At 38.6% G+C, this 26,580-nt stretch overlaps 1 protein-coding gene across 13 annotated transcripts in view; it reads left to right on the top strand.

Annotated features, from left to right (window-relative positions):
- Window positions 1-26,580, top strand: part of MAST4 (microtubule associated serine/threonine kinase family member 4) — a 573,771-nt gene that overhangs the window by 521,974 nt on the left and 25,217 nt on the right. For all 13 annotated transcript variants that reach the window (XM_074385270.1, XM_074385262.1, XM_074385256.1 and 10 more), the window contains 10 exons: window positions 1,569-1,636; window positions 4,182-4,267; window positions 11,225-11,433; window positions 12,799-12,937; window positions 14,495-14,627; window positions 15,610-15,775; window positions 17,650-17,751; window positions 23,452-23,574; window positions 23,763-23,875; window positions 26,219-26,346. In XM_074385270.1, coding sequence (XP_074241371.1) covers window positions 1,569-1,636; window positions 4,182-4,267; window positions 11,225-11,433; window positions 12,799-12,937; window positions 14,495-14,627; window positions 15,610-15,775; window positions 17,650-17,751; window positions 23,452-23,574; window positions 23,763-23,875; window positions 26,219-26,346 — 1,267 coding nt within the window. The remainder of the gene's footprint in view (window positions 1-1,568; window positions 1,637-4,181; window positions 4,268-11,224; window positions 11,434-12,798; window positions 12,938-14,494; window positions 14,628-15,609; window positions 15,776-17,649; window positions 17,752-23,451; window positions 23,575-23,762; window positions 23,876-26,218; window positions 26,347-26,580) is intronic.

Here is a 26,580-nt window from a genome sequence, read left to right as displayed (position 1 = left end):
CTTAGCATAGTAAGTGCTTAATAGATGTTAGCTGCTGTTGCTATTTTATTTAAACACTACTAATTTTTGCCCCTTGTCTGAGAGCCCTTCCAACTGGATACATTTTAGTTAACCTCCAAGACCATAAATCTAAGGTGCTAGTCACACTGGATATTGACATCATTTAAATGAAACCAAGAAAGTGCATAGTTTGTGCTGAGCTCATTTTTATTCTGGAATTTCCCCTATCATTAAACTGAGAAAATTATTGTCAATGTCCAGTTATTCCAGAATCCATATTTATAAATATTTATCTAAAGGTAATACTCTAGTGTTGTTTTGATTCATATCTCTTATGTATAATGTCTGCCCAAAAGGGATAATCATATTTATAAGAACATGAATACCTAAAATAAGAATCTAAGAAATAATTTTTTAATTATTTAATTTTAAGTAAAATTATGTTTAAGCTGAAAATTTTAAATTTAATATATTTGGATGAAAACAATATGTAACTGAAAACTATGGCTTTTATTATGCATGTTCAATTTTGAAAAATTGGAAAGTACAAGTAAAAGAAGAAAACATTAATTACCTGTGATCCTATCACTCAGATAAGCCCTGTCATAGTTTTAGAGAAAATTATTTCATGATTTTTAAATAAAACATGATTTTTTAAGTATAAAAAAGAAAATGAACAGTAAAAGCATTAGATTTTCTCATTTACCTCTATGAATTCAATGATGCATTCCAATGTGAGTTGAGCAATTTAGACACCTTTGTCTCTTTTAACTAAATCATCAGGGTAGTACTTAAAACTGCTGTCAAGCATGTGATATCCAATCCAAGACTGATTACACAATATAAATAATAGTAATAAATAACAATCAACATTTAATGAGCTTTTAATTTTTAGTCAGTATGCTAAGAGCTTTACATGCATTATCACATACAGTACTCATAAAAAGCTCTAAGAAGTAAGTAATGTTTACATTTTACAAGGGAAGAGCTTGAAGTTAAAAGTCAGTCAGTAAGTACAGATAGTAGTGGTAACCTAAGTCTTTTAACCTCCAAATCCCTCTTAACCACCATTATTACTTCCTCTCTACAAATTCTTAGTGTCTTTGGCAGGGTATTTCTCAGTGGATATGAAGGAATGGAACAAGAGATAAGCACCACAACTTAAGAATCATTCCCTAGTTGTAGTCAGTGCTGCTTTGATGCCTGCCAGAGCCTGGAAAGACTTGCCTGTCTCAGATACCTGATTGTAAGCAGAGATGTTGACCTACCGAAGCCTTTCCAAGCTGTGGTGATTGCATCAGCCAATGAGATCCTATGCCCAGCCTCTAAAGTTCCTATGTCTAGGTGTTTGCAAGAAATGGGGTTCCACTGAGGAGTATATAATGAACAATTTCAAAATACCAATTGCTGCCTCTTTTTAGATTTAAGATTTTTCCATGGGCACATTGGAGTATGGAGCAGTTAGTTTAATATGGGAGAAATTATTTTTCTTTTGTTTCAGCTTAGTATTCTTATCCAATTGTGATATTTTTATAAAGCTTTACTGGCTTTTTTTTTTTTTTACTTAGAAATGGCTCAATTGGGAAACTACGATAGTGGTACAGCAGAAACACCAGAAACAGATGAATCAGTGAGTGTAAGTATCTTTCTTGATGAAATATGATGTTTGTTTTTCTGTTTAGCATCTGGAGACTTTGGCTGTGTTAGTTTATCTATGTACCAAATGTTTATTATGCTTCTGTGTGGAGGGCACTGTGCCAGGTGCTAAGCATACAATTTTAGCCCGTTCCTTCAAAAAGAAACAAAACTTAATAAAAAATCACATGCAAAAATAGAAATGATAAGTAGGAATAAGATCTGTGAAGAAAAAAGACCATGTACTACTGGAATATAACATAAAGATATTTGCTGTAGTCTGTCCAGGCCCCAAAAATTTCCCAAGGAAATGGCACTTGAGCTCAATGTAACAGATTACTAGGGTAAGAAGGGGTAAAAGGAACATCCACAGGGTACATCAAAGGACTAAGAGCAAGGGAGACAGGAGACACTAGAGCACTTGGGTAAAAACTGGATGCTTAGGTCCCTGTTGATCGTGTTTGTCAGGTGTTTTTTTGTTTTGTTTTGTTTTTTGTTTGTTTTTTTTTTGAGACGGAGTTTCGCTCTTGTTACCCAGGCTGGAGTGCAATGGCGTGGTCTCGGCTCACCGCAACTTCCGCCTCCTGGGTTCAGGCAATTCTCCTGCCTCAGCCTCCTGAGTAGCTGGGATTACAGGCACGCGCCACCATGCCCAGCTAATTTTTTGTATTTTTAGTAGAAACGGGGTTTCACCATGTTGACCAGGGTGGTCCCGATCTCTTGACCTTGTGATCCACCCGCCTCGGCCTCCCAAAGTGCTGGGATTACAGCCTTGAGCCACCACGCCCGGCCTGGTGTTTTGTATTTTAAGAGCAATGGGAAGTGACTGAACTTTGGAGGAGGTGTATGGGTATATGGGGGTGGGAAGAGTGGACAGGGAGATAACACAATCAGAGTTATGGATTGAACATCACACTGACTGCAGTGCAGAAAACAGTGGTGTGGGAGAAGGAGGGAGGGGTCACCATGTCGAAGCCAGTTCAGAGGCTGCTGCAGTGGTATCAGGGAGAGGCTCTGGATGCTGGTGCTATTCTCCTTAATTGTGAACACCAAAAGAGGAACCACAATGGAGCAGATTAGGGCTTAGGAAAGCAGGAGCAGGTTGTGTATCTTGGCAGATAAGAACCCAGGCTTTGGGGTCAGGTTGCCTGGATTTGAAGATAATCTGCTTTCTACTAGCTGGGGGATGGGGGAAATTTCTCTGTACCTCAGTTTCCTCATTTCCTTATAAAAGCGTAAATGAGATTTTTATGTAAACGGTTAGGATGGTATCATACAGTAAGTGCTAAATAAATGATAGCTGTTCTTGTTAATTTTGTTATCTGATTCATAATTTTGAATGTATCGAGACTAAAGTTCCTTTTAAACATGGAAGAAGATCCATCAAACTGGCAACTGACACTCAGAGGGAGTTTCTGGTAGAAGTGGAAGTGACTTAGGAGTCATCCATGAACATAAATGAGATCACTCAGGTAGGGAAGAGTTAATGAGATTAGAGAGTCTTGTACAGAGCCTTGCAGCTCAGAGCCATGAAAGAGCAGTCATAGTGAATGAATTACCTTCTGAGCCAGTACGAAGTAGGAAGAAAAAAAAAAGAATAAAAAATTAAAAGAGTAATAGTGAATGACTGAACAAGTAAGTGGTCCCAGTCTTAAAGTCTAGAGGAGACAGAAGTTTCCGGTTGATGAGGTCACATAGCCCCAAGGCCAGAGTGTTGGGTGGTTTATCTTTGTAGACACTGAAGTCATCCTGGATAGAGAGCTCCTGGGCAGAGAGGAAGAGGGGTAGCCAAGTCTTCTAAAAACAAGTGGGACGAAAGGGTCAGCAATGACAGTACTAAGTTGAGGATGATGGTGTTTCTTCCAAACAATAGGAAGGGAATTCTAGACTCTTGCACAGGGAAGCAAAGAGCTGATAACTCTCTCTTCAGACTAAGATAAATGGGGCATGAGAGAATTTTTTTGAAGCATTTTTTCTATTCCTATCATTTGAGCTAAACTTTTTGAAGAGCTGTCTTTTTGAAACTTGATTTTTAGCCATGTTAGATTTCTGGCATGGAAGTAGAGAAAGGCAGGCATTCTATACTTGGGTGTTCCATGCGTTGCCTAATACTTTTCTGAGCAATGAAGATTGCCACAGGAATGAAAGAGACATGCTGTGTCAGGGATAGAGCCCCATGTAGAGTCACTGCAGCCCGTTCTTTTCTGGCTGACTGAAACCAAAAGGAAAGTTTGGCATTTTGGAGTTAAATCTCAAAATATTAAGACTAGGACAAGACCAACCTGAGTAGTTTACAAAATTAAAATCAGGAATTGAACCTGGTTGCCTGGAAATGTGGATTTGGTTAAGTGACAGTGTCACAAGGAGTTTGTCAGCATTGCTGTGGATGATGGCTCTGTAAAGCTGTCCCTCAGGTTCCTGTGGCTGGAACACTGTACTTCAACATATTACGTAATATAGCATGCAATTCAAGTATTATCTATTTTGCTGATAAAATATGAATTTTCTTCTAAACTACCTTTTAACTTCCATATTTTGTTTTCAAGAGCTCTAATGCCTCCCTGAAACTTCGAAGAAAACCTCGGGAAAGTGATTTTGAAACGATTAAATTGATTAGCAATGGAGCCTATGGGTGAGTAATTCAAGAAAAGCTCTCTGTTGTGTTTCTACACACTCAAGTAATGTATTTATTCTTCACATTTATCTAAGGCCAAACAGATGCTGTATAGGGACTTGACATTTTAGATCACCACTCCTTCCCTGAGGCTTGTGCTGTGCAGCCGAAATCACTTCTTACCGGACACCTCATCAGAAAACATGCCAAGTGACCTAGGAGTTACTTTAGAGAGTTGGAGAGGAAGACTTGAAAGGAAAAATTTTGTTTACTCTTCTTTCTGCCTCCTTCATTTTCGCCCTTTTGTGTTAAAAGAAGTACCTGACTCTTGACTGAGATATATACGTATATATTAAATACTACATTATATATAATCATATATTTATAATTTTCTATATGGTATTACTACATGACAGCCTGTATTTCCTATCTGCCCAGCAGACAACCTTAAGATAAATGTCTTTAAATAAGTCTAGTTGAAAGTTTAGAGCAGAAGTGTCCATTCCTTTGGCTTTCCTGGGCCATGTTGGAAGAACTGTCTTAGGCCACACATAAAATGCATTAACATGAACAACAGGTGATGAACAACAACAATAACAATCACAGAAAACTCATAATATTTTAAGAAAGTTTACAAATTTGTGTTGGTCGGCATTCAAAGTCATCCTGGGGGCTACATGCGGCTCAGTGGCTGAGGATTGGACAAGTTTGATTAAGAGCAATTTTAGTTTAAATTAAATTAAAAGATTTAGCAATCTTTTAGTCTTTATTTTTATTACCATAGTTTTTAAAATTTTTTTTAATTTTAAGTTTTTATTTTATTTTTATTTTTTATTTATTTATTTTGGCCACCCTAAGATCTTGCTCTGTCAGGCTGGAGCGCAGTGGTGCAGTCATAGCTTACCCACTACAGCTTCTAACTCCTACACCAGGATTTTCAAAATTGAACTGTATGCTCTAACCTAATCATATTAATAATGCTCCTTCCTTTTTTTTTTTTTTTTTTGAGACGGAGTTTCGCTCTTGTTACGCAGGCTGGAGTGTAATGGCGCGATCTCGGCTCACCGCAACCTCCGCCTCCTGGGTTCAGGCAATTCTCCTGCCTCAGCCTCCCGAGTAGCTGGAATTACAGGCACGTGCCACCATGCCCAGCTAATTTTTTGTAGTTTTAGTAGAGACGGGGTTTCACTATGTTGACCGGGATGGTCTCGATCTCTTGACCTCATGATCCACCCGCCTCGGCCTCCCAAAGTGCTGGGATTACAGGCTTGAGCCACCGCGCCCGACCTAATGCTCCTTCATTGATCCATTTTTATAGACACACAGTTTACTCCTTGTGGCAGTAAATAGGGACAAGATACATCTGAGTTACTAGAAGGTAATTAATGCACAAACTATGACCTGATCCATTTTAGATAGCCCAAGAATTCTAGTTTAATTAAGTTGTAATCTCAATTCCATCTGTATATGAAGAGCAATAAGCAATCTCATAGATATTTATTGCCATTTACCACACAGATGAGCAGATGAAATAAAAGAGGTTTTTGTTGTGCCGCAAGGGATGTTTCTGTTACAGTTTTTTCACCTCGAATATTTTCCACACCATTAACTTAGGAACTTAAATATTTGTGAGTCCCTTCTATGCTTCACGGATTTGTTTTCAGTATATGTCAAATGCTATATTTCCTGTTGTGGCTTATAAATGCTTAATGATGTTGTATTTTTGCAATATTTTATTTGTCAAGGACTTCATTGAAACTTTTCTATCTAGGAAGATGGTTCTAGCATGCAAGTCTTTGTGGTTCCTGTTTGCTTATCATTTGTTCTTTAGTTCTTTATACTTTTGGAAATGACTTGGACATTTCTTTTTTCATTAGGGAGAATATTAAACTTTGATTTAATGGGTGTATGGGTTTGAGCACTGCCAGATTTTATTAGCAGTGGAATTCTGGAATAAGATTATCTATGAAGCACCACTTTAAAAAATTCGGCCATTTATCTTAGCAGTATTTGGAGTTCTAACTGGTTGAGTAAACCCATTTGTAGTGCAATTAAACCACTGTTTAGTAGATGAGGTATATCACACTGTAGGGAATAGTTGGGAATATACAAGAAGTTAAACAAGCTGTGAATCGGTAAACACCCAGGATGCAGGCCAAGTCATTAATGGACTCACAAGCTGCCTGTGGGAGCCTCTGCTGATCAGCCAAAACTCTTTTTTTCTCCTTCTCTCTTCTCATATTTAATCTCTCATTATATTTCTGATAGATTTTCTCTACATTTTAATAATCTTTAATTTGAAATTTGAATGGAACTACCCCTGTTGGTTCACCCAGTCAGTGAGGCTGATTGCAGGTTTATCGGAACTGGCTGAACAAATGTATCCACTATCCTCCACAGGTGGTTGAACTGGACTTCTAGAGGCTTTATTAGGTATCCATGTACAGGGTCTGCCACTCACCTCAGTGGCTCAGAGAGACACCAATGCCATGATGCCTCAAAAATTGCTGCAGCTGGGAACTAACCCTGTCATTGGGAAGGGCTTCTATCTGTAGTGCTAAAACACACATGGCTTTCTCAGCATCATACTTGGTGAAAATTCATGTTATAAAGCCAATTTGATAAACATCTGATTTCCTTCTCTGTTTAACATGCCTCTGATCTGGAACAGAACAGAACGTTTTACTAACTGGAAGTGAAATGTGCCTTTTTGCCAACTTAGTGCTTTATAGAAAGCTGGCGCCGTGTGCCTGACACTGCACTGGTTTCTTTATGTATATTCTCTTCTCACAGAGCCCTTATTTGGTAGTTGATATTATTTCCACTCATATGTAGGAAAGGAGAGGCCCGGAGATAGAGTCACAGATATCCTGATTCTAAGAGGAGCTCTCTTCTCTTTGTAAGGTATCCATTTGTGAAAATGTTTAGCCATGCTAATTGGGGTGGCGATGTCCTACTTCTTCCAGTGAGCACTTCCACCAGGATCTTTAAGTCATAACTTCAAGTGTTTTCAGAGTAAAAGAATAAAATTGACTTAAAATTTTGAAGGTAAAAAACTAAATTTGAACTTGGCCCACCATTTCTTCCCCACTTTTCCTTTCCTTTTAATCCTGATGCACATGATTCTCTGTTACCTGTGAAGGGGCCCAGGACATGTCCCAGAGAGGCCCATGTGCACAAGTGGCATACGTCCCATTTCCCACATGCTCTCCCTGTAGCCCTTCTCTGAGCTGTACTCTGGCACACGCACCCTCGTTCCTACGTGGAGATTTGCTAGCACTGAGTCATGTACTGGGCTCTCAGAGTCGTGCATAATTTTATACACGCCAGACATTCATGCTCGCAATAGGGCTGATTCATTCTGCTCCAGATCCTGTCAGCTTCTAGTTCCACTCTTCCCCACCCTCCCGCACCTCAGTTCTGCATGGGTGGGGAGACGCTTGTCTTGGAGAGAACTAGGGTCCTTGGTTACCTCTTCTCCACCCCCTACCTTCTACCCTTGGGTTTTCCTGTTTTACAGGGAGGTCAGTGTAGGAAGAGAGGCAGAAGGAGCCTCTTCAAAGAAAGCACAACCTCTGGGACCAGAAAACAGAGAAGAAACACGAAGCCATATCGGTTCGATGCAACTTTTAACACTAGGAGGTTTCCAGTTCACTTAACAGTGTTATATGCCTGGCTGTCAGATCTCTCCTTGTTTCTCTCTGTCTCTCTCTCTCTCTGCTAACTTTAAGCAGATTTGGAACATCAACTTAAAAGAGGAAAGATGTATGTGAGAGGCAACAATTATTACTCAATAAACAAATTTCAACATGACGGATAACATTCCCAAAGCAATACAGAAATGTAAAAACTCAAAAACAGACAAGAAAGCAAACAGAAAATCCACCTACAACTAATTCTAATTAGGAAGTCTGTTTGACCTCTGTTACTTGATCAAGACATGCATGTCCTGAGGCAGTGATATTTCAAGCTACCTGTAAGATTCTTTTAAATTGGTCCCAAGGATTATTTTAAGTACATCATAGCAAGGGAAAGCAGAAAGTCAAACAAAATTTTATGAACTGAAAAATCTGAGAATAAAGACTAAAGCCATTTTTCACACAGTACTGCAGAGACCCAGTCAGGATGCTGGTCAAATTGGGCCTGATGCGTATTTGTCTTTTATTCTTTCATAAAATCATGTATGAGTCCATTCTTCTTCCTTCACTTCCTATTCTCAAACATATTGCAGAGCAGTTGTTTATGTAAGAAATGGTGATTTCAGTTGAAAATCAGAATAGCCACCTAGTGAGCATCTGTGAAATTCATAATCTACGTCTAAGGCTCCTCAGCACTAAACTTACTCCAAACCAAATATTGAAGGAAGAGATAGAAAATAAGCTGCATGCTGATTGACTCTCGAGAATAGGCAAGCTATAATGGAAAGACTGGTTCCTCCCTGTCAGTATTTTACATTCTTGCTTTCATTTTAAAATAAGTATTCCCTGTTTGGAAAACATTTGTTTATCAGTGCTTATCTTCTATTTAAGGGATGTCCAGGTTATTTCCTGTGCTCCTTTGTGTCTCTGTCCTGCTACCATCATCTGATTAAGAGCAACTCTGTAGTTGGTTGTTTAATTTAAAAGTTGGTCAAAGTAGGAAATAATTTTTAAAAGATATGTATTTTAAACATTTTAATTTAAGCTAAATATATGTAAATGTCCTGGTCTTTTGATGGAAAATCTTTTCAAGAAAGCCAGACTTACAATATATTGTTTCTGTTTTCCAATTTCAGCTTTAAGGGTGAAACAAAAACTTGAAGCAATATGAATGTAGGAATCTAGATTTTTGTTACTTTTTTTCAACTTTTGCAAATCTTGTCACCCACATTAAATCAACAGGAATTTTATTTAGCAACTCAAATTTATTAAGATTTTCTAAAAAATTTGTTCAGCTTTCTGTTAAACAGTCCTTTCCCTTTTTATACTCATGTTTCATCAGTTTAAGTATTTGTTTAAATTAATCTTAAAATCAAATCTAGCCAGCAGAACAGATGTGGGAATCCCTCAGAATGGTGGGAGCCCAAGGCTCTGGTCATCCCGAAGAGGATTACCCGTCAGTGTGGAGAACGTTGGGTACCCAGCTTGCTGGTGTACAGTAGGAATGGCAGCACTGGATCATTCAGTGGATTGATTATGGGGAGTGTGGTTAAGAGAGCTTTTTACTATACGGTGAAGGAAAAACTAGAAAACAAAAGAAATGAGAAGAGAAGAAAAATGTGAGCAAAGCAAAATAATAATAATAATAATGTTTAGACCGAGACAAAAATGTAGACGTGTGATATGCCAAATGAAGGAAAAAGATGAGCATGATGGGAAGACAGAGATAAAGATACACATATATGAAAGAAAAAGTAATTCCTAGTTGAATACTTAAGGGAAAATGTTAATGTTGATTAAACTGGGATTGAATATACTTGAGATTTATGTCGGTGAATCACCCTGATATACTGATTGATCAGGAGCATAGGGTGTCCTAGGCCCCCTTGCAGTCATTGCTCAGGGACAGTTAAGTAACTATTAGAAAACGCATCTCAGATCACATACCCCCTGTTTTATAAGATGGACACTGGCCAAACTTTACTGTGATTGATGGCTCTCCAGCCAAATTATTTTTGTTTGATCATTAGAGATTTCACACTTGTTCTCCCATGATATTAACAGTTGAAGAGGACTTGCGAGGAAGGAACCCATCGAAGACATGTTACTTTTTGCTCATCATTTCCAGATGAGCTTTTAAGACTCCTCCTTCTAATTCTTTTCTTTACATTACCCCAAGCCTCAGTGAGTCCCTTGTCTTTACCCAGACATAATTGGCTCTATAAAGTATTGTTGAGACTTTAGGCAGAAATCGAGTGCCACCTGGTCTGCTAGTAAAGTTCCCTGACACCTTGACTTTGGGTCTGAGAGAACAGAAATGCAGCGCCATCACTGGCCTCCTGTTACGCCAGGAAGTGCCTTTCCTGTTGAAACAGCCATGGGGGTAACAGTACCGAAGACTGCAGTGAGGAAATATGTTACCCTTTGTTGCAGGACAGCCCCATATAATGTGTCACATACTTCTTATTTATCTGGAAATTTCACTGGAAGTAAATTATTCTAAATTGGAAGCCAGATGCTCTAAAAAGCTATGGGTTATTTTTGCAGATCCCAAGGGTATCATTTAGAAAATTATTGCTTTAGGGACGAGGTATGGTGGTGCATGCCCACCTAGCATGTGGTGGGCATGGGTGCTAGCCCATCCTAGCACTTTGGGAGGCCGAGGAGGGCAGATCACTTGAGGTCAGGAGTTTGAGACCAACCTTGCCAACATGGTGAAACTCTGTCTCTGTTAAAAAACACAAAAAAATTTAGCTGGTCATGGTGGTGTGCACCTGCAATCCCAGCTACTCAGGAGTCTGAGGCAGGAGAATCGCATGAACCCAGGAGTTGGAGATTGCAATGAGCCGAGATCGTGCCACTGCACTCCAGCCTGGGTAACCAAGCAAGACTTCATCTCAAAAAGAAAAAAAAAAAATATCACTTTAGTTGGTTGAGAAATATGTGTGTAATTTTGTTAATTCTTTCCTGTTCTGACTTACATATTGGATTTTGATGTGTTTGTGGAGAAACTGAAAATGTCAGCTCAGCTACCTGACATTAGGAAATACCTCACTCTGGGGAATGCTCATTTTTTTTCTTCACCAGTGAAGATGAATGTGATGCCTGAATATGACCCTTGACCTTTAATTGAAAGAATTTGAAAAAAAAAAAAAATCAATCTAGCCAAAGGAGTTTAGCCTGGGATGGGATGTTTGTAGCTGCCAGCTTGTGTGAGCTAAATTCCACCTGCCATGGGGACTTTTAAAGAGTTGATGATTTACATGGTTTACTGTATCCCAAAAACATCCTTACTTTCTCTGTTCCTGCCAACCTCAATACTTGTGCTCCTTTTCAGGGCAGTCTACTTTGTTCGGCATAAAGAATCCCGGCAGAGGTTTGCCATGAAGAAGATTAATAAACAGAACCTCATCCTTCGAAACCAGATCCAGCAGGCCTTTGTGGAACGAGATATCCTGACTTTCGCAGAAAACCCCTTTGTTGTCAGCATGTATTGCTCCTTTGAAACAAGGCGCCACCTTTGCATGGTCATGGAGTATGTGGAAGGTATATCAATTTGGGGCACAGAGAACACGGCATCTGTACCCAGAAATCCCTTGCTCATTTGTGTTGTTGAAGCTTTCTGTATTTGTGCCCCATAATGGCTGTATCCACCTAGGAACTGAAGCCAGGCAGTGAGATGGCTGCATTCCCAGTCATTATCTTCTGATAATTGCTTGTAAAGTGCCTGCTCTACTGTAACAAAGGGAAAATTAGTGCTCTCTGGAAAAAGGTTGTTTATCTTTTTAAATAGTTTTTAATCCTAACTACCTCCTCTCAATTGGTCATTAAAGTTGGAATATAGGTGATGGGATTTTTTTTCTACTTATTTTTATTACATATAAAAGTACTCATCACAATTAGTCTTCTTACAGAAAGAATTACATGTATATTCTTTTCAGTCTATGGTATGAAATAAAAGGGAAAAGGAGATGCATTCAAGAAAATGCACCCAGTCTTCCTGATTTGCAGGAAGACTTTTTTTTTTCTTTCTTTAAGAGGTTTGTGGTCTACCTTTTCAATGCTCCAAGTAATCTTATTTCTATCAGTTTTATATTGCATTTATGAGTTCAAGTGACCGTGACTTGTTGACATAAAGTTAAGATGAATAACTTAAGCTGTTGTCACTGAACAGAATCCCAAAGCTGTAAAACTCAAAGAAACATTAGATATCCTTTGAGTTTCATCTTTCCATTTCATAGATGAGTGAAATAAAGTCCAAGAAAGGAAGACTTTAACTAGATATTGAGTGGTAGATAAAAGACAAAAACATAGCTTGCCTTTTTTTTACCCAGTGTTCTTTCTACCACACCAATATTTTGCTCTTTTAACCTCTGTTGTTGTTATCTTAAAAAAACAATAACTAACATTTATCACATATTTAATATGTGATATGTGTTGGACAATATCCTAAGTTCTTAATATAGATTATCTCATTTGCTTCTCATGAGAATTCTAACAAGGATGACATTATTACCATCCTCATGTTACAGATGAAGGAACCAAGAATAGCTTGGTAAGAGGCAGAGCTAGAATTTGAACTCAGATAGCGTGATTCTAGAATCCATGTTTTATGCTGGTATATTTTAAATTGTTACCATGATCCTAAAATTATGCTAGCAGTTCTTCAAAGTAGAGTTTCACTTCAGAGCCAGACCTTCTCTCTTATGAATTCTACTTCTTAAATAAAAATCTGTATTTTCTCCATACCATAGCTTAGTTAGAAACATGATAGGTTAGCACACAGACTCCAGTTACGACTATGATATGCTGTGAGTAGAGATGATTTCACCTTGAAATTCTGTAGTCTAAACTGATGGTCTTCATTAAGCCTTGATGCTGTAGCTACTAACTCTTTTTCCTGTGTTATAGGGGGAGACTGTGCTACTTTAATGAAAAACATGGGTCCTCTCCCTGTTGATATGGCCAGAATGTACTTTGCTGAGACAGTCTTGGCCTTGGAATATTTACATAATTATGGAATCGTACACAGGGATTTGAAACCAGACAAGTATGTACACAAATGAAATATATGCCTTCTTTTGCCCAATGGAAAGTTCTTGTATGTTTATAAAGATGCTTTCTTTTAATGCAATGCACATTTTAAAATTCTTTCATACATAATGTCCAAAATCAGTTGTTTTAACAATATATATGGTAATTTTTATGTAAATCTTTAAAGGATATGCTTATGTGAAGTTCAGGAAACTCATGGAAAAAAGGATATGATGTGTATATATATACTTTTATGATTATACCATAAGTTCTGGAATACATGTGCAGAACGTCAGAATGTGCAGGTTTGTTACATAGGTATACGCTTGCCATGGTGATTTGCTGCACATGTCAACCCATCATCTACATTAAGTATGTCTCTTACTGCTATCCCTCCCCTAGCTCCTCACCCCCAACGATGCTTATATTAATAACTTATCAGCAACAAGAGAAAAAGATAATGATAAAGCCAGAGTTAATTTTTTTAAATTTTTTAAAATGATGTAATGTGATAATAGCTTCATAGAATGCTACTAGTTGTTTTCTGGATAGTTTCTTTATTTGATGTCATACTTAGATTACTCTTTTCTACTCCAAGATGAAATGCTTGATACTACATTCTGTTTTACTCACAATTTAATTTTTTATTAATGTTTAATTTATGTGAAATTCATTTTGGTGTCTGATTTGAGAAAGACTTTTTTCCCCAGATGACTAGCTATTCATCTTGACATCATTTATTAAATATTTCATGCTTTCTCCAATAATTTGAGATGCCTCTGAAAACATTACATATTAATATGTAAAGACTTTAAATGCACTGAAACGTTTATGATAAAGTTGACTCAAGTTCATTCTAGAATATTTGAAAAATTCAAGGGGAAAAAAAAAGCGAAAAAAAGTATCCACAATATTACCAAAGACAACTATTAAAATTTTGGGATATTTCCATCCAGTAGCTTTTTAAAAAATACCTGTATTCTTTGAATTTTCAAATTACTATAATACTATATATACTCTTTTAAAATTTTATTTTTCCACTTAAAATGAAAGGTTTTAAATATATTCAGTTGCAGAATCTTTGCATGTGTAGGAAATATAGGTTTTGTGCTTAATGAGTAGAAATTTAAATTTAGAGCTGGAAGTTGAAATCTGAAACAATACCATATTTGTCTGTTTTTCTTTATCTTATGTCTCGTTTGAATAACAAATAAGTTCCTGGTGTATGCCCTTTCTTTTTTATTTTCTTTTTATGAAAATGGAAAGGGATCAGAGTTTCATACTTGAATTTTTCTAAGAGTTTCAAAATGTTATAAACGATACTGTATGTGGCTGCTTGAACAAAGATTAGCTATGCCTTGTCTCTAGCCCTCCCTTGTGAATTACACTCAGCTGCTAGATGCAAGTATTTGACATCTTTGTGTGACTTCATCTCTTTCCGGGCTGGGTTTTGTAATAAGCTTGATGCCCATATATTAAATAGCCTTAGAAATGGATGGGGGTAGAGGGGAAACTAAAATAGATAACCAGCTTATAAAGTGATTAATGTGTTATATGTCCTTCTGCTTCATAGCTTGTTGGTTACCTCCATGGGGCACATAAAGCTGACAGATTTTGGATTATCTAAGGTGGGACTAATGAGCATGACCACCAATCTTTATGAGGGTCATATTGAGAAGGATGCTCGAGAGTTCCTGGATAAACAGGTAAGCTTGGGTGCCATTTAGTTTATTGAGAAATACAAAGTATAGTATTGCTGGTGAAGTTCAGCATCAACTTGTGTGGGCCATCTTCACATTAATGCTGGCGGTTTAGATGTCTGTATAAACCTTACATTTAATAAAGTGCAAATTGCTCCCATTTTTCTCCCTGGGCCTCTTTGAACTGTGTACTCTCTCTACATTCCTCCCCCAACATTATGATCTATTAGCAAGACGAACGATCTAATTGCACACAAGTGAGAGTGTGAGAGAGACAAATGGAAAACTGTTTTTGTAAGGAATTCGGGAGTCTCAGTAGAGTACTCGTGAAACTCATGATGCATTGTACCATCACAGGTACTAAATCCAAGCCACGGCCCATTTCCCTTTAAGCATGCCTCATTACCATGTGCCCACAATCTGTTCATTGTAAAGTTACTTAAGGTAAACACATCTCAACTGTCATTGCTTTTATGAAATAACCTGTGTGTGAGTGTATTTTGGTCATATAGATACTAAAACGATCTCTGACAATGACAAACTTAAAAATGCATTATTATTTTAAATATAAGGATTATAAATGATTTTAATATTGTTAATAAGTAAAACTACAAAACAGTGTCAAATTCTCAATTTTAAAGTAAACATTGCATACAATTTTAACATTAGAGCAAAACTGTAAACTTTCCATCTTTGGTAATAATTCTTTGCCTTGGTATTTTAAATATCTTCTTATAATTATTGCCAGGCATATTTGTAAACTTTAACAAAACAGATTTGTGAGTTGTCTGCAGAGTATGACCCTTTATACAATATCTGAGCTGTTTATGGATTATAACTAGGCTGTTTGCTCTAAAGTTCTTTGTCCATGTGGTTCCATGTGGTTGAGCAGGTGCATTCTGAGCAAAATAATTGGTGACTAGCCATCTTGCTCATTTTAATTCATGTCTAATATTCCAATTATTCTAATATTGCAATTATCTTTTAGGTCTGTGGCACACCTGAATACATTGCACCAGAAGTGATTCTGAGGCAGGGTTATGGAAAGCCGGTGGACTGGTGGGCCATGGGGATTATCCTCTATGAATTTCTGGTTGGATGCGTGCCATTCTTTGGGGATACTCCAGAAGAGCTATTTGGACAAGTCATCAGTGGTAAATATCATCAGGAGTTATCTTTAAGTCACTGTTGGGAAGCAGCTATTTAATGTAAATCTGTTGAGTGTCACAGTTTTTACTACTAAAATGCTAACCTTTATCAAACAGTTGAGCCAACAAATTAAAAGAATTCATTCATCGAAGCATGTAACTAACATTCTTCATCTCAAGAGAGCAATTTTTGCTGAGAATTGATCTGAAGAAATTTTGTTAACACAGAATTTGGAAATGTACTGGCAACAAAACCATTTTTTATCGTGTGCTTTTTCTGTAAGGGAAATTGGTGTGGGGTTTATAGGCAATTTAATTGCCATCCAGTATTCCTTTCCATGATCGGAAAGTTGCGCCAGGGAAGAAAAGGTTAATGTGGGTAACATTTACATAAATGGGGAAAATGGCTAATGTCATAATGAAGAAATTAACAAAAATGTAATAAACCCTAAAACAAATGTCTACCAAATAATAAATAATGAGAATGGGAAAGAAGCAAATTAAATCCACAGATTGTTAATAATTTCATTGGTAGTTGTGGCGTAATGTTATTTCTATAACAGCTGTTAATCTTTCATTTAAAATTCATAACTTTTAGAAATTAACCTGCAAGCTGACCCTAACTATTGTTATATGGCTTGTGGCAAAACTAAATGATAATTAAATAGGGTCTATCACTACCCTACCTGCTGATTTTATAAATTTCCCTGCAACATAGATCTAAAAGGCCTTTCTTCCCGAAAGTTTGTCAGGCATCCCTGACATCTTTATCAGTCACCTACAGTCTATTTGGACTGTGTTTATAGGGTCCAGCAGTAGAAGTAGGGAAAAATTCATTTCACATATGAGGAGCCTCTTATCATAGCATTCTTTCCTATCATTGACTTTGCAAGCCTGGCATATTTGTAAACTTTAACAAAGCAGATTTGTGAGTTGCCTGCAGTGTATGACCCCTTTATACAATATCTGAGCTGTTTATGGATTTATAACTAGGCTGTTTTCTGATATACTAAGGCCTGAATGGCAAAGGGAATCAACTGTTTAATTAACACAAGCAGCAAATGCTGGCTTTGTTCTTGATGCCTTACGGCTCAGATGCATATTCATGTTTTATTTTCCAAATCAGATTTAAACTGCAGCAGAGGAAGCTAGAGGCAGGCACACACTGAAATAACTCATATTTCTATTGCATTTCCATACACACAAGCATGCACACCTTTCTTCAGGCTAACTCCTTCAGAATGAGAATGTATTCTTAATATTTATGACAGATTTTAAATACTTCCATTACTATGATTTCTTTGTTGTTTCTTATTATTGTTCTTCTTTTTCTTCCTTTTCTTCTTCTTTCTTAGCATTTTTACCTTTTTTTCCCCTGGAAATAGTTATTTTTACAAAATTACTTTTTGCTTCCTAGAGCTGAAGAATTCTATGGCTGTGGCTAAATTCTCAGTTGTGGAAATTAAAAGTGAAAAATCTTACCCTGAGATAATCTCTAGATAGGTAGCCACCTGAAATGCAGGTGTTTAGAGTTTCTGTTATTTTAATTCTTTTAATAACTAGAGAGGCAACTTTTGGAAGTCAATTCTTGGAAAGAAAAATGAACTTAAAAAGCAAATGAAAGATCCGCTTATTGAAATGTCCTCTTCCTACCTTGTAAAAAGTCTGTGCTACTTATGTCTTGTAAAACAATGCTTCTCAAACATGACTGTGTTTAGGAATCAACTGAAGATCTTGTTGAAATGCAGACTCTGAGTTAGTAGGTCTGGAGAGGGCCTGAAACTCTGCCTCTCTGACAAATTCCCAGGTGATATCCATGCTGCTGGGACCTGGAGTAGCTTGTAAACAATACATTTATAAACAACTTTTCTTCCTTCTAGATGAGATCAACTGGCCTGAGAAGGATGAGGCACCCCCACCTGATGCCCAGGATCTGATCACCTTACTCCTCAGGCAGAATCCCCTGGAGAGGCTGGGAACAGGTTAGAGCCCATGTGTTTTAATTTTGCTAATATGCAAGAACTAATGTCTACATGGAGCGCTCCGAAGCTTTTGTTGTTGTTTTGCTTTTGGATAGGCAACATCTGTTAGTTGATGTAGAACATGACTGCAACACATTATAGCAATAATATTTTGGATTTTGTTTTCTGAATCAAAACACTGTGTACACTGAGAGGGTTGGTCGTCTTTGTTTTTTGTTGTTGTTTTTGTGTTTGGCAAAGCAGAAATTAGACTTAATTTGTTTCAATAAATAAAACTTCTCTGGAAGAAAACCTCAAAGGCACATGTAACTCTTCTGTTCTGAAAAGCATGCATCTTAAATAACTTGAAACAGAGGATTTGATATGTGGAGCTCTTTTTGTTTTTGTCTTTAAATACACATCCCCATACGGATTTGACCCAGCACATTGCTATCCACAAGCTTTGGAATCAGTTATCAGTACTTGAACTAATTACTAGAAATGAGTGCCTGGGGTTGAACCTTGCTCTCCTATCACAGTGATCAGCACCATGACCCGAGAAAGAAAGTTAAAAACCACTGCCTTTCAGGATTAATGAGATAGATTTCTTTCTTGCTGATTATTTTTTCTGACTGTTCTGCCAGCATGTTATTCCCTTTTCTTCTCTGTATTCTGAATAGACAGACTTAGCGATCCCAGTATAGACTCCCAGTCTGCCTGAGTATGTGAATTTATGTAGATGAGACTAAATATTAAATATAAATGCACATAGTCTAGCCAGCATCCGTAATTTTCATCAGTGAAAAGTGTTGGCTTGATGGGTTGTTTACTCTGGGATGTTTCGTTCTACCCTCCTTTTAATAGAAATACCAGAAAATACTGAAGAAGTCATTTTCTCCCCCATTTGTTCCAAGACAAAAATTTGAAACAGCTCCAAATATTTATTATGTAGTATTCTCCACATTCACCTGCCAATTCTCCTGTTGGAGGGCTCTGTTCTTACCTGAGTATAGAATGCTGTGCTACTGGAGTTTACGATAATGCAAGGGTCAGCAAGCTACGGCCAGATTTGTCCCACAGCTTGGTATTGTAAATAAAGTTTTACTAAAACATCTCCATTTCCACTCATTTAGGTATTGTATGGCTGCTTTCGTGCTATAAGGTCAGAGTTAGGTAGTTGTGACAGAACATATGGCCTACAAAGACTAAAATGTTTACTGTTTTGCCCTTTACACAAAAGCTTTGTAGACCCTGCATTAGAGAATCCAAGAAGGCTTAAAATTGGGGCTTGACTAGAAAACTTGTTTTAGTTGAGCTTCTCACTAGAGCACCTTGTGCCTGTTTTCCTTTTTCCATGGATGAGTGGACTTTTAACCTGAAAAGCCAATATAAATTGAGCTTAAGGGCATAAACTCCACAGTCAGATAGCCTGAGTTTAAATCTCGAAAAAGATTACTTCTTTTTCCATTGCTCATCTCCTCATTTTTGAAAAGGAGCTTTTAGAAGTGCTATTTCATAGGATTATTATAAGGATAAAAAGAAATTATTCTAGGGAAGAAGAGGCATTCTGCTGAATGGCTTTTTAAAACAATTCCTCCAGAGTCATCTGCCTCATTAACAACAGTTTTATCTTAGAATTCTTTTCTAAGTTCATAAACTGACATGATTTCTTATTCTGTTATGAATGCACACTGCTCTAGTCCTTCACTAAGCCCATGATGTGTGTTTATTGTTTGGTTGATGTTTTGTGGGTTTTTGTTTGTTTGTTTGTTTTGAGATGGAGTCTTGCTCTGTCACCCAGGCTGGAGTGCAATGGTATGATCTTGGCCCACTGCAACCTCTGCCTCCTGGGTTTTCTCATGCCTAAGCCTCCCAAGTAGCTGGGACCACAGGCGCATATTACCATGCCTGGCTAATTTTTGTATTTTTAGTAGACGGGTTTTTGCCATGTTGGCCAGGTTGGTCTTCAACTCCTGGCCTCAAGTGATCCACCCATCTTGGCCTCCCAAAGTGCTGAGGTTACAGGTGTGAGCCATCATGCCTGGCCTCATCATATATGTTTCAACCCTTGTTACCTGAAGATAGGTGTGGAATTTTCCACTTGTGGTGTCATATCGCTGCTCAAAAAGTTTCAGATTTTGGAACATTTCAGATTTAAAATTTTCAGACTAAGGATGTTCAACCTGTATTCTGCCCTGTATTTACTTCTCCAAGAAAACTTGGATTCTTGGTTGTGCTTGATTTAACTAGACAAGAATGTGATAATGTTCAGCATATCTGTGTTTATAAATCATATGCTGCAAGTTACTTCTCTGCACATTTTCTTGTTGACTGCTACATTCAGTCTTTTTAGGGTTTGACAGTTTGAAGAACAAATCCCCTAACAGAAACCCAGAAGAGATATTTAAAAGACCCTACTCAAGCTCTTAGAATTGTCAAGTGCTTGCCAAACAGGCCAGTCCAACATGACAGGTCCCAGTAGGGCCTGGAGACTGAGGCTGAGAATCCCATAGGCCTGCCATGTTGCTTCCAATGACAGCGTTTTGTATTTATGCATATTTAGTGGGCAAAATAATGCACCGTGAAAATGTGCGAATGCACATTTGCCCAAGAGATTAGAGAGGCTGAGAAAAAGGGTGTGAAGAACATAATGGATGTTTAAGAAACTTCCATGAAAGGAGAGAAAAGGGAAAAGTGTTAGTGTCAAAGCATAAATTGTAATTCGGGAGCTTGTCCTACTGGAACTATACTTTTGAACTTGTCGAGTATTGAGTGGCAGCCTGACTCATTGGACTTCAGAGCTGCTCAGATGTCACTGCTACCCGTGTCTTGAATAGTTTCTTCATCGCTCTGAGTCTCAGTTGCCTAGTCTATGGAAATGGGCATTTTATATATTTCACAGGATTATTGTGAGGCATAAATGCAAAAATGTTTGTGAAGGTATATAGTTCATTTACTAAGTACTGAACAGGAGCTCAAGGAATAATGTTTCCCTTCCCTTCATGATAAATTCTTACAGTGAGAACTATCATTTGCATGAGTGATTTGTTTTTAGGTCATGATGCTATCACCCATATTTTACCAAAAGCTTAGCCCAGAGGACATTTCCAATTTGTTCGTTTCTATTCTTCCTTATTTCTCCCTAAGTGCATAAGAAACTGGACCCACTGATACCAGCTTGTCATAAGTGAGGCAAAGGCCAAAGGGTGAGAAATGTGAACTAGATCAGCCATGGGCTGTGAGTCCTTGGGGAGGACCCATTTGTCCTTGTCTACAGAGATGAAACGAAGGCTCTCACCAGCTTGAGTCCCAGAGGGTAGCAGGCGGGAGTGGGTAAAGCCCTTAACACTCTGGCTATAGTCTGGTTGAGCTCTTGGCCGTAGAGAAACTGCTTTTCTGGTAAAATTGAGCAACCCCAAATGTCAGGGCTGGGCCATTGATGTGGCCCCATGAGCAGCAGCTGAAGTGATAGTCATTGTGGTACAGTGGAACTATCACTGCACTAGGAGTCCAGAGCTGTGTGTTGTGGGCCACTAACTAGGGCTTTCCCTATCCAACACCCACCCCATGTTGACGACCTCTGTGTTGGATAGGGAAACAGTTCAGCCCTCTTAGGTTTTATATTCTGTTTCTCCAAGTAAAAGAGCACTAGAGGGCCAGGTGCAGTGGCTCACACCTGTAATTCTAGCACTTTGGGAGGCCGAGGCAGGCGGTTCACCTGAGGTCTGGAGTTTGAGACCAGCCTGACTAGCATGGAGAAATCCCATCTCTACTAAAAATAAATTAGCCAGGTATGGTGGTACATGCCTGTAATCCCAGCTACTCAAGAGGCTGAGACAGGAGAATCACATGAATCCTGAGGGCAGAGGTTGCAGTGAGCCAAGATCTCACCGTTGCACTCCAACCTGGGATCAACAAGAGTGAAATTCCGTCTCAAAAAAAAAAAAAGCACTAGAAGAAAATGAGATGGGCAACTGTGTATAGAGACATTGATTAGGCACAGGTGAGAGCAAGAATGCATGGTGGACTGGAATGAGACACTGCAGAGATGCTACAGAACAGCCGCATGAGGTGGCTGTCAGGCTCAATTCCCCAGTATTGGCGGTTCTGAATCTGTTTGCAAATCAATTTAAGAGAGATGGTGGAGTCGTTTAGTGCCGCTAAAGCATGCCTCCACCTTATATGTGGTACTGATGTTGGGCCTGGGTGTTTTTAGGCAGGCCTAGGTTCAGCTTTGAATCTTTACCCTCTGGGGGATGGTGGTCCATGGTGCTTTGTTGCTTATGCTTCATTTCCATATCCACAAAAGGTGTTGTTAATGCTCACTTGGTGTGGTTATATTTGATGATATAATTAAAGGAAATAAGACACCTGTCCTGTAGCATCTAGTACAATACATGTCACAAGTTGGCCCTCAGTCATAGCTGTGCATGCTTACCGTCGACTCTAGGATTTTGCTGGAAATGTGGAAACCACCTGCATAAAATCTGGGGTAAAGATTACAATTAAATGTTTTGTAAAGAAGAATGCATTTCCCTCTTTTTTGAGTAATTTCCTTGCTTTGCTGTTTTCACTCTGTTCCATTGTTTTCAGAAAACCAATTTGCCCTGGCTGGGTTTAGAGTTAGAGTTGACACTGTGCCTTGTGCTAGAGTGGTCCGGTGAGGACAGAATCCAGTCTTTGGTCCACAGACAGCAAACCCCAACCAAGATTCACAGCCCATTTTGCATTCAACTTGGCATTTCTCATCTGTTCTTTTTGTACCCCACAGAGGACAGGATGAGAGGCCTGGTTGATAACTGCAAGAAAGAGGCATTTACTTGCACCTAGCAGAGATCTCTTGGCAGGGAGGCTGATTAGACCCTGTATCAGCTTCTCAGAAATCTCTCTTCCTAGAGTTTTTTCAGGGTTGATTCTTTGTTATTTCCCTCTACCATATATGTGCTGGTAGCAGGGTGGGGGTCTGATTCTTCTGCTATGATATTATAACATGTACCTTTTTCTTTTTATATAGGGTATAGTGTTAATATTTTGATGGGCCTGTCCTTTAAAATCACTCTTTAAAATTATGAACTGAATTGAAAACATTTTACTATCATGCTGACTTGGCAAAAAGGAGCCTAAAACTTGCAGATGGTGATTGATATTTTGGGGGCATTATAAGTCTATAAAAAAACACATTTGTCAGTTTCCTATCTAAGAATCTGCAATGCACAGAATTTAATTCTTACTATGTTAATGAGCAATCTAATAAAATTGAATGGTGATCTCTATAAATAATATTTAGGAAAAAATTATCAATATTAGCTTTACCTCCAGAGGAAATGTTGCTGTGAACACACGTTGTACCTTGTTAGAATTTCTTTGGGTTTTTCATGAGAGAGTCTGCTGTGGGCCAATATTTATCCACCTCTCCAGGTTGAGCATAATGGGATTGTAAGTGGCCACATCATTAACCTTTGAAAAATGGAGGAAGTCATGGAAAAAAACTAACAAAGAAAAAAACAGTGCCGTAGCAACTGCTGTTAGCAACATCAAATCTCCTACTGATAATTTAACAGAAAAATTTGTGAGGCTTTGGTTGTAGAATGAAAAAGGATGATTTTCATGTGTGTATTTCTCTGCTGATACATTTTCAAAATTGTTAAAAACTGATGTTTGCCTTTGCTTAGTGAGGATAGTTTAACACTTTCCTCTCTGTCTCTACCTGTCCCCTTCCAGGTGGTGCATATGAGGTCAAACAGCATCGGTTCTTCCGTTCTTTAGACTGGAACAGTTTGCTGAGACAGAAGGCAGAATTTATTCCCCAGCTGGAATCTGAGGATGACACAAGTTATTTTGATAGTATGTGCTTTATATGACATAAAACATTGTTTGGGCTTTACTTGATAAATAATTATCTTTGCTTTTGAACCTTTTCATATCTCTGAGTTCTTAAACATAATGTTGATTTGATACAGAAACTCATAATTAAAATATCTAAAAGCTGAAAATCTGAGTAATTGGACCTGTTCCCAAACATTTCACTGCAGCTCGGTCTGAGAAGTATCATCATATGGAAACGGAGGAAGAGGATGACACAAATGATGAAGACTTTAATGTGGAAATAAGGCAGTTCTCTTCATGTTCACATCGGTTTTCAAAAGTAAGTGAAATGTGGCAAAAACATACAGAGTCTCTCTGAGAGAATCTCCCACTGGCCAGATCTTATCCCTGAGCAGCTTGGATACTTACCCTTTCTGGGATTTGAGGTATCCTATGCTTAAAATTCCTTTTCGTTGAAGAAAACTGACTACATCAACTTATAGTCTGCCTCTATCCTACTGTGATAATATATATCTCTCTCCACACATTAAGATCTGGTTTTCTTAGAGACACAGGCTTGCACCCACCATATTGTTTTTGGACTGTGTAACTGCTGCTTATATGGCGACCTTACGACCTTGCCTTGAACATCTCTCACCTGGCTCAATGCCAGGCTACGAAGGCATCACTCATTGCTTTCAACTTAGGGTGAAGAGCATGAGCTTCCCTGTGCAGAGTCTTCTCCTAGGGATCACACAGAGTATGACACAAGGAGGAGGCTCAGTCCTTGAAGTAAGCAAAGATAGCTGGGAGTTGACTGGGGTTGTAAAGTCTCGTAACTGCCAGGCGTGCTGGCTCATGCCTATAATCCCAACACTTGGAGAGGCAGAAGCAAGAAGATAGCTTGAGCCCAGGAGTTTGAGGCCTGCCAGGGTAATATGACGAAACCCCATTCTCCGTAAGAAGGGGGAAAAAAAAAAGATGAGAAAGAGAGAAAGTCTCATAACCAATAAATAGAAATTGTAAGCCATATTGAAAAGGCAGTAGGAAGCCAAGCTAGATTCATGAAAATGATAGAAGATAATGAAATTGATGCTTGAGAAAGATGCCTTTTTACCAGTAGAGGTAAGATTTAAAAAACAATCAAAACAGGGCCGGGTGTGGTGGCTCAACGCCTGTAATCCCAGCACTTTGGAAGGCCGAGGCGGGTGGATCATGATGTCAAGAGATTAAGACCATCCTGGTCAACATGATGAAACCCCGTCTCTACTAAAAATACAAAAATTAGCTGGGCATGGTGGTGCACGCCTGTAGTTCCAGCTACTCGGGAGGCTGAATTGCTTGAACCCAGGAGTTGGAGGTTGCGGTGACCCGAGATCATGCCATTGCACTCCAGCCTGGGTAACAAGAGGAAAACTCCATCTTAAAAAATCAAAACAAAGAAAACTGGTAATTCTGAGGCAGTACCTAGGGTCCCTAGGAAAAACAGAAATCAACCCGAGGGCACTCTATCTCCCGTTTGCTATTTTCAGTAGCTATGTATTTTCTGTTGCCACGACATTTTGCATGATTATTGTTTAGCTTTTCTATAACATTTAGTGACTTTAAAGTGCTCTGTAGCTTTTTCAAAATGATTACCTAGATGTACCTGCAAATTGGCTAGCACTACCCTCCCCGTTTATGGGAATGGCATAGAGGTAAGGATTTCTCGGGAGAAGGTGATAGCCAGTCTGTCCTAGACCCAGGGCAGAAGCTTTGCTAAGTGTGGGCTCAGACGAGGCCTGTTCTCTGAACCGTCAAAGCCAACCCCTAAACACCGTTCCGTCTTTGCCTTAGTGGGTATTTCATTTTCCCGCCGTTTGCTGTTCTTTAGCCACTTTCCTTCTATTCCTAGTAGATTATAGGAGGCCTGAGAACAATTCCCATCAGAGCAGCAAGTGTCTGAGCAGGGCAGTAGGGAGTGCTTCCTGCCCTAGGCTCTTAGATCCCCTTGTTACCTTCTCTTCTTCCTGTGAGACAGCAGAGATTCAGAGGTAGCTGAGACCTTGGGCTTGCCTGAGCTCTGATCCCCTTCAGGAATCCCAGTACCGTATAGGAAGCTGCCTGTCTATGTATGTGATTTGTAAGCCAAGCAAATACCTCTGGCTTTTATAACAAAATGTGCACTGTATCCCTGCCACACCACCACCCAGTCTTGAAACAGATAATTTATTATTCTGTTTGCACTCAATTCCAATTCATTTTTCTTCTTCCTACCCCTGACTGGTGGCCATTAAATCTTTTTCTCTGTTATTTGCTTTTTCCAGTTGACTTCATAGTTAAAAAGTAATCAAGATGTGCATTGATCCCGAAGCCTAGAAACTCCAGTGCATCTGTGAATTGTGTTTGCAGATACAAAGTCCACAACAAGATATGATGAGAGGGTGATGAATTCATAGCTCCCTATTCACATATATGTACACACACACAAGCACATATACACACACACACACACGCACGCTCTCACTCTCTGTTTTCTCAGGATTCTGGTCAACAGTACTGGAAAGTACTTTCTGAATACACAATTCACAGTTTCTGTTCAGAATTTAGTTATCCTCTCAGGTTTTTCTCCCAAGACTTGGAGTGTTTTTCTGACAAACTCTTTCTAGTAGATAATAATAAGCACCAATTATTTGCCTTCTAGGTTTTCAGCAGTATAGATCGAATCACTCAGAACTCAGCAGAAGAGAAGGAAGACTCTGGGGACAAAACCAAAAGCACAACCTTGCCATCCACAGAAATGCTGAGCTGGAGTTCAGAATATTCTGAAATGTATGTGAAATGCCTCTTAAGTAATATAAGCCATAGCTACTAGAGCAGCATTTCTTAAACTTCAGTGAGCTTCAGAATACGTGGGAGGCTTGTTAAAATGCAGATCTCTGGGCCCACCTCCAGAGTTTCTGATCCAGTAGATCTAGGGTGGGGCCTGAAAATGTGCATTTCTAACAGGTACCCCAATTGTGCAGATGTTGTTGCTCTGGGCACCACACATTAAGAACCATTGCA

This window comes from Saimiri boliviensis, chromosome 1, assembly GCF_048565385.1.
Source record: "Saimiri boliviensis isolate mSaiBol1 chromosome 1, mSaiBol1.pri, whole genome shotgun sequence".
Taxonomy (NCBI): Eukaryota; Metazoa; Chordata; class Mammalia; order Primates; family Cebidae; genus Saimiri; species Saimiri boliviensis.
Note: the sequence above shows the minus strand (reverse complement) of the source record. Positions and strands in the feature narration are given on the sequence as shown.